General features: G+C 48.7%; 2 protein-coding genes across 3 annotated transcripts in view; one reads left to right on the plus strand and one right to left on the minus strand.

The window, feature by feature from the left end:
* The window catches only part of mvk (mevalonate kinase), a 48294-nt gene that overhangs the window by 1871 nt on the left and 35019 nt on the right, over positions 1–11404 (plus strand). The window contains exons 2-10 of one of the 2 annotated variants that reach the window (XM_084468513.1): positions 1623–1770; positions 1874–2018; positions 4040–4195; positions 6793–6896; positions 7011–7056; positions 7217–7307; positions 8102–8221; positions 8567–8720; positions 10219–10465. In XM_084468513.1, coding sequence (XP_084324639.1) covers positions 1623–1770; positions 1874–2018; positions 4040–4195; positions 6793–6896; positions 7011–7056; positions 7217–7307; positions 8102–8221; positions 8567–8720; positions 10219–10370 — 1116 coding nt within the window. In that variant the 3' untranslated portion in view covers positions 10371–10465. Of the gene's footprint in view, positions 1–1622; positions 1771–1873; positions 2019–4039; positions 4196–6792; positions 6897–7010; positions 7057–7216; positions 7308–8101; positions 8222–8566; positions 8750–10218; positions 10466–11404 lie in introns of those variants that run through there. The other variant, XM_084468514.1, reaches the window with a different exon arrangement.
* Positions 10815–11404, minus strand: part of gldc (glycine dehydrogenase (decarboxylating)) — a gene marked incomplete at its 3' end in the record, with an annotated part of 11734 nt that continues 11144 nt past the window's right edge. The window contains 1 exon segment of the mRNA XM_084468863.1: positions 10815–10820. Within this exon segment, the coding sequence (XP_084324989.1) occupies positions 10815–10820 (6 nt within the window).

The following is an 11404-nucleotide window of genomic DNA, read 5'->3' on the forward strand; positions in this document are numbered from 1 at the left end:
TGTTCTCCCATCTCCCCAGAACTTAAATCAGTGGTTTGGTGAGGATGACACATGCACACTATGTTCCCGTGTGTGCATCCTCCGCCATGTCCTATCAGGGTGCAAGGTCAGTCTCTCCCAGGGGCGCTATACGTGGCGTCACAACCAGGTATTGAAATGTTTGGCAGAGGCTGTTGATGATAAACGGAGAGAAGATAATTCATCAGCCGCTAGTAAAGAGGGTAGGCAAATTAACTTTGTACGTCAGGGAGAAAAGAATAGACCCCTTAGAGGCAGGCACAGAGCCGGCAGGCGGCAGGCACGCAGGTAAACCCTCGTGGGGTAAGGCTTCTGCAGGAGAAAAGAGGAAAATGGTAGTGGAGGAAATCCATAGACAGGAGGAGATTGTAAGATGTACTAAGGCAGCGTCGCAGGCTAAACAAGGGCAGTGGGTGAACTGGGAGGGAGTGGAGAAGAAGAAGATAAAGTGGAGAGATCTATGGAGCATGGGGGCTAGCAGGATCAGATTTATGATAGGTGCTACATATGATGTTCTCCCATCTCCCCAGTACTTAAATCAGTGGTTTGGTGAGGATGACACATGCACACTATGTTCCCGTGTGTGCATCCTCCGCCATATCCTATCAGGGTGCAAGGTCAGTCTCTCCCAGGGGCGCTATACGTGGCGTCACAACCAGGTATTGAAATGTTTGGCAGAGGCTGTTGATGATAAACGGAGAGAAGATAATTCATCAGCCGCTAGTAAAGAGGGTAGGCAAATTAACTTTGTACGTCAGGGAGAAAAGAATAGACCCCTTAGAGGCAGGCACAGAGCCGGGCAGCTAAGTAATGAAGGAGCCTGGGACATGAAGGCGGATCTTAATCAGCAGATTGTTGTACCTCCACATAGTGTCAGCACTCGGCTAAGACCGGATATGCTATTGTGGTCGGACGGAGAAGATTGTTTATTTCATTGAACTTACAGTTCATTGGGAAGACGAAGTTGAAGAAGAGTTGAAGAAGCCAATGAGCTTAAGAAAGCGAAATATGCTGAAATGGCCTGAGAGGCAGCACAGCGAGGCTGGAGTACGCGACTAAGGCCTGTTGAGATCGGCGTGCGGGGGTTCGTGGCTAGATTTGCTACTAGCTTGCTGTCTGAACTGGGTATTTGTGGACGAAGTCTGAGGCAGGCGGTTAGTAACATGTCCTTGGCAGCAGAACCAGCAAGTGGAGAGTATTTGGATGCATTAAATGTGGCAATGTGGTGGCAGCATAGAGGGGGGTGACTCCAGGACGCTGGTTTCATTGTTAAGCCCTCAGGACGTGTCGTGGGCCTAACTTAACGAAACATCGGTGAAAGAGGGTGCCCACTTGATAACCCCAATGAAATGCTGCATACTGCATACTGCTGTATTTACTGCTGTTAGATGGGCCATTTGTCTCGTGTTGTTCACCTTTGGTTGGTAGCTTAGTGGCCAGCGTGCTTATAAGGTTGGTTTGGACAGGGGCTTCTGAATGTGTGTTTTCCTTGGATTTTGGCACAAGGGATCATAACATCTGATCCTGTGTATTAATGAAATATCCATATAAGTCCTGAACAAAAGTTTGATGTTTTGATTTAGATGTTTTTTTCCTGTGTTCAGGTGGCTCTGGCTGTCAGCCTCAACCTCAGGACTTATCTGGAGCTGAAGGCGACCTCTACTGGTAAAGTCTCTATAGACCTTCCCAACATCGACACCTTTCTCTCCTGGGACGTGTCTGAGCTCCAGCTGCTGGTGTCGGAGTCCTTGGGTAAGAAAGACTGAGGCTTCTGCAGATCTCTCTTCAGCACAGTAGTCTGGGCCTGTTCCACATCGTCACCAGACCTTCACTGGAGACCTTTGTGTGTTTTTAGCCAAACCAGATGAGGCCAAACGTCTGGACCCTGAGCTCCTCGGAAGACTGCGGGAGTTTGTGGGCGTAACCAATGGAAGCCTGGACACCCGCAGCATGGCCACCCTGGCCTTCCTCTACATCTACCTCTCCTTGTTTGGGTCAGGGTAAGAGGAGCACCTGGTCTAGACCTTCTTCACCTGGCGCTCATGGTGGTTAGTTGGGGGGGGGGACCTTCAAACGATGATTGTATGAAAGTCATTCTAAACGCTATCTGGACGGGACAGGGATAACCTAGAGATACTAACCTAGAGATAGGGTTGTCATGGTTTCCCCGAAGGCTCTAGAAGGTTAACCCACCAACCAATCAACTCGGCCACTGAGGGAATGGAATTAGCCCAGCAAACAAAATCTGAAATACTCCCCCTATACTATAATATAATATAATACTATAATATAATACTTCAGCATTCAATCAGGATGGATGAATTAATGTCCTTTTTTATTCACAGCAAATTTGACCTTTGACTGCCAATATTTAACGTGAATAGAAAACGATAGAGGAGGATGTTTTTCCAGACCAACACTGGATATCAGCATACGCTGGTACATAGTACACACACACACACACACACACACACACACACAGTACATAGTGGAACACACACACATAGTACATAGTGGAACACACACACATAGTACATAGTGGAACACACACACATAGTACATAGTGGAACACACACACATAGTACATAGTGGAACACACACAAACACAAACATGACAATGTTTTAGGAACTAAAACATTATATGTCATATGGTTCTTTTCATATTTTGCATCTAAGCATTTCTGCACAAATGCTTAGATGCAAAATGTATATATCTATGTATATATTTATATCAAGTTGTTTGAGTAACATAGTGCAGTAGTACTGGTCCATTAACTTGACTTGTGCAGGGGGGAATGTTCAACCCCTACTTCATAAAAACAATCAAACGATGGGGTTTCTGTGGCATACCAGTAAATACCAGTAAACTGGTTGATCTGCTGCATCGCGTCCTGATCCGTTCTCCTGCTGAACATGAAGATAGAGAGAGACGTCAGGTGGAGCCTCCTCCTCCACAGCAGGCGGGGCCCCTAGGGGCCGTGGGGTGTAATCTGGGTGACATGGAGCTGGGGGCCCCTAGGGGCCGTGGGGTGTAATCTGGGTGACACGGCCCCTGGGGGCCCCTAGGCGCCGTGGGGTGTAATCTGGGTGACACGGTGCTGGGGGCCCCTAGGGGCCGTGAGGTGTAATCTGGGTGACACGGTGCTGGGGGCCCCTAGGCGCCGTGGGGTGTAATCTGGGTGACACGGTGCTGGGGGCCCCTAGGGGCCGTGAGGTGTAATCTGGGTGACACGGTGCTGGGGGCCCCTAGGGGCCGTGGGGTGTAATCTGGGTGACATGGAGCTGGGGGCCCCTAGGGGCCCCTAGGCGCCGTGGGGTGTAATCAGGTGACACGGCCCCTGGGGCCCCCCTGGGGGCCCCCAGGGGCCGTGGGGTGTAATCAGGTGACACGGCCCCTGGGGGCCCCTAGGGGCCGTGGGGTGTAATCTGGGTGACACGGTGCTGGGGGCCCCTAGGGGCCGTGGGGTGTAATCAGGTGACACGGCGCTGGGGGCCCCGGCTGATGGCTCCTGACAGGGTGGCCTAACGAGAGGCAGCCATTGGACGACACCTCAACCGCTAACGAGTGTGGACGGTCGGTCCTCTGGGAGGAAGAGCGCACAATTAGTTTAGAGTCACCTCCTGTCCGCCCCCACGCCGCCTGACACGCTGACAGCTCAGCACACACACACACACGCACACACACGCACGCACACGCACGCACGCACACACGCACGCACGCACGCACACACACACACACACACACACACACACACACACACACACCACACAAAAGAGGCTGTTGCTATTTGCCAGTTCATGGGGAAGGGAGCACAAAGTGTTTATTTATTACAGTCACTAATAGCTATTAGCTATTCATTTATTCAGATTATTTGTGTGTGTGTGTGTGTGTGTGTGTGTGTGTGTGTGTGTGTGTGTGTGTGTGTGTGTGTGTGTGTGTGTGTGTGTGTGTGTGTGTGTGTGTGTGTGTGTGTGTGTGTGTGTGTGTGTGTGTGTGTGTGTGTGTGTGTGTTCTCTGCAGTGAGCTGCCCAGCCTGTCTGTGTGTGTGTGGTCCGAGCTGCCCACCGGCGCCGGTCTGGGCTCCAGCGCTGCCTACTCGGTGTGTCTGGCGGCTGCTCTGCTGACGGCCAGCGGCGCCGTCCCCGCCCCCCTCCGAGACCAGGCCAGCACCGCCAGGTAGGGCCGTACACTACACTCATTACGGACGGAGAGGCCATCGTTATGCATGTCGGGATTAAGTAATTAAGTTAATGTGCTTTCAATGGGGAACTTAAAGACGCTGGAACAACAACAACCAGGTATATGAATCATCCCTGATTCACCTTAATGGGCATATTGGTTTCTCTGGAAGTGACAATTAAATCGATTCATGTTAAGGTCAAATAACCTCACGCCTTTCAAAAGAACAGTGTGAGAACAGTGTAAGAACAGTGTAAGAACAGAACAGTGTAAGAACAGTGTAAGGACAGAACAGTGTAAGAACAGAACAGTGTGAGAACAGTGTGAGAACAGTGTAAGAACAGTGTGAGAACAGAACAGTGTAAGAACAGTGTAAGGACAGTGTAAGTACAGAACAGTGTAAGAACAGAACAGTGTAAGGACAGTGTAAGAACAGTGTAAGAACAGTGTAAGAACAGAACAGTGTAAGAACAGAACAGTGTAAGGACAGTGTAAGAACAGTGTAAGAAAAGAACAGTGTAAGGACAGTGTAAGAACAGTGTAAGAACAGTGTTAGAACAGTGTAAGAACAGAACAGTGTAAGGACAGTGTAAGAACAGAACAGTGTGAGAACAGTGTAAGAACAGAACAGTGTAAGAACAGTGTAAGAACAGAACAGTGTAAGAACAGAACAGTGTAAGAACAGTGTAAGAACAGAACAGTGTAAGAACAGTGTAAGGACAGTGTAAGAACAGTGTAAGAACAGTGTAAGAACAGAACAGTGTAAGAACAGTGTAAGAACAGAACAGTGTAAGAACAGAACAGTGTAAGGACAGTATAAGAACAGAACAGTGTAAGAACAGTGTAAGAACAGTGTAAGAACAGAACAGTGTAAGAACAGTGTAAGAACAGTGTAAGAACAGAACAGTGTAAGAACAGTGTAAGAACAGAACAGTGTAAGGACAGTGTAAGAACAGAACAGTGTAAGAACAGTGTAAGAACAGAACAGTGTAAGAACAGTGTAAGGACAGTGTAAGAACAGAACAGTGTAAGAACAGTGTAAGGACGGAACAGTTTAAGGACAGAACAGTGTAAGAACAGTGTAAGAACAGTGTAAATTGTATCTCCTGTCAAACATCATTGAAATGTGTTTTGGTTGTTTTTTCATTTATTTATATTCAAACGCTATTTGCAAATTAATATTGGATTAATGAAACCTCCAGATCAATGTTGGTTCATAGAGATCAGTGTCAGCTCCTCCAGATCAGTGTCAGCTCCTCCAGATCAGTGTCAGCTCCTCCAGATCAGTGTCAGCTCCTCCAGATCAGCGTCAGCTCAGAACAGTGTAAGGACAGTGTAAGAACAGTGTAAGAACAGTGTAAGAACAGAACAGTGTAAGAACAGAACAGTGTAAGGACAGTGTAAGAACAGTGTAAGAAAAGAACAGTGTAAGGACAGTGTAAGAACAGTGTAAGAACAGTGTTAGAACAGTGTAAGAACAGAACAGTGTAAGGACAGTGTAAGAACAGAACAGTGTGAGAACAGTGTAAGAACAGAACAGTGTAAGAACAGTGTAAGAACAGAACAGTGTAAGAACAGAACAGTGTAAGAACAGTGCAAGAACAGAACAGTGTAAGAACAGTGTAAGAACAGAACAGTGTAAGAACAGTGTAAGGACAGTGTAAGAACAGTGTAAGAACAGTGTAAGAACAGAACAGTGTAAGAACAGTGTAAGAACAGAACAGTGTAAGAACAGTGTAAGAACAGAACAGTGTAAGAACAGTGTAAGAACAGAACAGTGTAAGGACAGTGTAAGAACAGAACAGTGTAAGAACAGTGTAAGAACAGAACAGTGTAAGAACAGAACAGTGTAAGGACAGTATAAGAACAGAACAGTGTAAGAACAGTGTAAGAACAGAACAGTGTAAGAACAGTGTAAGAACAGAACAGTGTAAGAACAGTGTAAGAACAGAACAGTGTAAGGACAGTGTAAGAACAGAACAGTGTAAGAACAGTGTAAGAACAGAACAGTGTAAGAACAGTGTAAGGACAGTGTAAGAACAGAACAGTGTAAGAACAGTGTAAGGACGGAACAGTTTAAGGACAGAACAGTGTAAGAACAGTGTAAGAACAGTGTAAATTGTATCTCCTGTCAAACATCATTGAAATGTGTTTTGGTTGTTTTTTCATTTATTTATATTCAAACGCTATTTGCAAATTAATATTGGATTAATGAAACCTCCAGATCAATGTTGGTTCATAGAGATCAGTGTCAGCTCCTCCAGATCAGTGTCAGCTCCTCCAGATCAGTGTCAGCTCCTCCAGATCAGCGTCAGCTCCTCCAGATCAGCGTCAGCTCCTCCAGATCAGCGTCAGCTCCTCCAGATCAGCGTCAGCTCCTCCAGATCAGCGTCAGCTCCTCCAGATCAGCGTCAGCTCCTCCAGATCAGTGTCAGCTCCTCCAGATCAGTGTCAGCTCCTCCAGATCAGTGTCAGCTCCTCCAGATGTTGGCTCCTGGAGATCAATGCTAGTTGCTGGAGACCAGTCTTCATTCCTGGATGAAGATGGCTGCTTGGTGAATGAGGCCCATGTTCTCGTCCTCCACCCTTCACAGGTGGTGTCAGGAGGACATGGAGCTGATCAACAGTTGGGCCTTTCAGGGGGAGCGGATCATCCACGGGAATCCGTCGGGCGTGGACAACGCTGTGGGGACCTGGGGTTAGGATCTCATACAGCTCGTACCTCCAGACTGCTCACTGTGATCTGAACCATGCTTCTCTCCCCTCATGCTCACTGTGTGATCTCAATCATGCTTCTCTCCCCTCCGTGAAGGCGGCATGTTGAGGTTCCTGTCTGGGAAGATCATCCCCTTGAGCAGGTAGCTGGTGTTATATTCATTCATTCAACGCTGAACAATAATAATTCCAGGAATATGAATCATTTATGAATGCCTTTCAACGTGTCATAAACAGTAACTACAACAAGCACCGCCATAAAGGCCTGAATCAGTGTGATTGTGAGCTGGTGTGTCTCTGCAGGGTGCCTCTACTGCGGATCCTCCTCACCAACACCAAGGTCCCCCGCAGCACCAAGCTGCTGGTGGCCGGAGTGAAGGACAAACTGAACAAGGTACCGCTGCTGCCTCCCAGGTTAAACCCCCCGCAGTGGCCCTGGGTGTGGTTGCCGTGGCGATGGCAGCAGGTGTCTGTGCTCCCAGAGTGGGCGTGCTGGGGTCTCGTTCTAATCAGGGTGGGAGAGAAGCCCTCCAGAACCTTTGGTTCATAGACAGCGTGCTAACAACCTGCCCTCATGTCTGCTGTACACACTTAATGTACGCACTCATCGTGTGGTGTACGTCCTGGCACTTAAAAATAGTACTCAGCATGGTGTAGCGTCTTATCCTATCTATCTGTGTTGTATACGGGGACTGGGTTAACCTAGTGATGGTTAGTGTATATGGGGAACGGGTTAACCTAGTGATGGTTAGTGTATACGGGGAATGGGTTAACCTAGTGATGGTTAGTGTACAAGGGGAACGGGTTAACCTAGTGATGGTTAGTGTATACAGGGACTGGGTTAACCTAGTGATGGTTAGTGTATACGGGGAATGGGTTAACCTAGTGATGGTTAGTGTATAAGGGGAACGGGTTAACCTAGTGATGGTTAGTGTATACGGGGAATGGGTTAACCTAGTGATGGTTAGTGTATACGGGGAATGGGTTAACCTAGTGATGGTTAGTGCTGGCTCTTGGTTCTATGAACATCCTGACTTTACCCACAGAGATAGATTGTTTCTCTTTCTACTGACACGGTGCTAAACACGGTGAATGTGAACGTAGAGTCTCAGTGACCTGAAGAGGAGGAGGAGGAGGAGGAGGTAAACTCTCTAAGCGTTTAAGTGTTAAAACGTGTTTCTCCTTTAGTTTCCCTCCATCATGAACCCCGTACTGGATTCGGTCGACGCCATTTCCTGCACATGTGAGAAGACTCTGGCGGAGATGACCAGCGAGCCAATCACAGGGGAGCATTACAATGTCCTGGAGGTACGGAGAGACACTTGCTAGGAGCAGAACGTAAAGCAGCTGCTCCTCTAGAGATGACCTAACGCCGTCAGCTCAGAGCACTGGGCTGACGCTCTGCTGCTGTCTTCATCCTTATTGTCACTGTAGTGACCTGGAGGTGTTTACAACAGAAGCTGAGACCTACTTCTATTTCTGATCCGTAACAACAACATTTAACTAATTCAACTCTGTGAATATTGTCAATCTGTACCAAACCGTGTCTCCGCACCTCCCCGCTGGAGGAGGAGCACACACTACACTCTCCATGCCTCCCATCTGACCTCCCCCATCTCCCCCCTCTCCCCCCTCTCCCCCACCTCCCCCTAGGAGCTGATGGACATCAACCAGAGCCAGCTGACGGTTCTGGGCGTGGGCCACCCCTCCCTGGACACCCTGTGCCGGGTCACTCTGACCCACGGGCTGCACAGCAAGCTGACCGGAGCGGGGGGGGGCGGCTGTGGCATCACGCTGCTGAGACCCGGTGGGTTGGGACGTCATGACGTCATGACGGTGTGACGTCATGACGTCATGATGGTGTGACGTCATGATGTTGTGACGTCATGATGGTGTGACATCATGATGTTGTGATGTCATGACCTCATGACATCATGAGGTCATGTATTCAGCAGTCATTCAGCAGACTAGTGGACTCACCAGAGAGGCTGACAGTAACAGTTGTTGTTGGATGTATGTTTATTACGTTCTGTTTATTATATGTTGGATCATTGTTAGCCCTTAAACCAACAGTCAGTGCTGAGTAGTGACAGCATTGAGACTGATTCACTGGAGACAGACGGCCCCCGATGGGCCCCCGACGGGCCCCCGACGGGCCCCCGACGGGCCCCGATGGCTGCTGTCTGTCCTCCACCAACACAACGGTTACCCAACGGTTACCCAACGGTTACACAATGGTTACCCAACGGTTACCCAATGGTTACATAATGGTTACACAACGGTTACATAATGGTTACCCAACGGTTACACAATGGTTACCCAACGGTTACCCAACGGTTACCCAATGGTTACATAATGGTTACACAACGGTTACATAATGGTTACATAATGGTTACCCAACGGTTACCCAACGGTTACCCAATGGTTACATAATGGTTACACAACGGTTACATAATGGTTACCCAACGGTTACATAATGGTTACATAACGGTTACCCAACGGTTACCCTCCACCACAGCTCAGATGTTTGCGTTCTCAGTGTTGTGATGTCTATGGAGTGAGTAAGAAGATCCTCCAGGTTCAGACCCTGACTCAGTGCGTTGGCCCCGGCGCCTCTCCACGTCTCCACGTCACCACGCCCTCTGAAGTGCACAGCTCACCGTTTTCCGTTGTGTTGTGAGAACTGCTTCAGCAGCCTTGAACTTTCACTGGGATTTATGGTTAGCATTAGCGCTGCTCCATAGCCTGCCGCGCGTGTGTGTGTGTGTGTGTGTGTGTGTGTGTGTGTGTGTGTGTGTGTGTGTGTGTGTGTGTGTGTGTGTGTGTGTGTGTGTGTGTGTGTGTGTGTGTGTGTGTGTGTGTGTGTGTGTGTGTGTGTGTGTGTGTGTGTCTCAGCTGTATTCCTCAACTGCTCCCCTGCTTCTCTCTTATGACCCAGCGGGCAACAAGCAGACTTTAGTGCTCATGTATTCATCACTCATGTATTCATCACCGCAGCCCGGCCCTTACAACTGTCTGAGGGATTAGTGGATTAAAAGATGTTCCTCCAATGGCAGCTCATAGCCGTTCTGTTCTGTTCTGCAGCTCCTATTAGAGTCGTGTGTGTGTGTGTGTGTGTGTGTGTGTGTGTGTGTCTTAAGAGTCGTCGCTTTGGGCTGGGTTGCTCCACAGAGTCCTCTGCCGTAATCGGTGGCGTTTTATAGATTAATAAATGAGTGATGACTCATTGAGCGGTCAGCGGCCCCCAGGGGCCCCTTGTGAGGCCCTTGTGAGCCTGACGGTGTCGTCCTCTTGCATTCCCGTAGAGACGGACTCGGCGGTGGTGCAGGCCGCCGTGCGGGACCTGAGGGGCTGCGGATACGACTGCTGGGAGACCAGCATCGGGGGGCCGGGGGTCCAGCAGCACGGGCCCCTCTCTGTCAGGGAGGACATCCTGGAGCACCTCGCCCCTCGCTGACCCCCCCCCTCGCTGACCCCCCCCACCTCGCCCCTCGCTGACCCCCCCTCGCTGACCCCCCCCCCCCCACCTCGCCCCTCGCTGACCCCCCCCTCGCTGACCCCCCCCGCCCCCCGGGACCCCCCCCACCTCGCCCCTCGCTGACCCCCCCCCTCGCTGACCCCCCCCCCCCCCACCTCGTGGCTCTGAGCTCCACCCTGTCGCCCACCTCTGTGGGGGGGGGGGGTCGCTCTGAAAACAGAACAGATTAGTTTTAATAATATATCAGAACTGAAATGAAAGTCTCACGTTTCTCATCTCATATTGCTGTTGAGGAAACTGTAGAGTCCCACTTTAAAGGAGTTGCCTCAAAACTAATTAGGTTTTCTAATGAACTAACTAAGGCCTCTATGTATTCCTAATAAATTGTCTTCTAATTGCGTTTGTTGTTGGTCATTTATTGCCTTAAGACTGTAGGACAGGTATTTAGTGTGACAGGTATTTAGTGTGACAGTCGGCGTGTGGGTGTGTTATGCGGTGTGACCACCAGGTGGCAGCAGAACTGCACATAGCTTCAGTCTCCTCAAACGTAGACGCGAAGTGAATTGTTAGAATAATTGCAGTGCAAATACATTCTCAACAAATTGTTTTGACACGTTTGTCTATTCATCCTGAATGATTTAATTTGCGGGACAATTAGGGGAGAAATGATTTGTGTCAAGATTTCTTTTCAGTATTAATTCAGTATCAGAGTTTCCCCGAATATATTTCTCGGACATTCCACAAATCCATAAATAAACGATTTAGCTTATGCACAATGTAATGCATGTGTGTCGTGTATACACATGAACAACTCCGCAAGGCTTGCAATGCTTTATGATGATTATATTTACAGATTCATTTACGTTTCTATTGTCATGGCATATCGTTAAAAACCGTAATTCATCAGTCATATCTCTTTACGAATTTATTTAGAAATTCTAAGTGACTGATGCGGTTATGGCGACACTTAGCATCCATCCGAAATTTAAATTGTGTGTGTGTGTGTGTGTGTG

This window comes from Micromesistius poutassou (assembly GCF_964030765.1).
Source record: "Micromesistius poutassou genome assembly, chromosome: 5".
In the NCBI taxonomy this organism is placed as follows: Eukaryota; Metazoa; Chordata; class Actinopteri; order Gadiformes; family Gadidae; genus Micromesistius; species Micromesistius poutassou.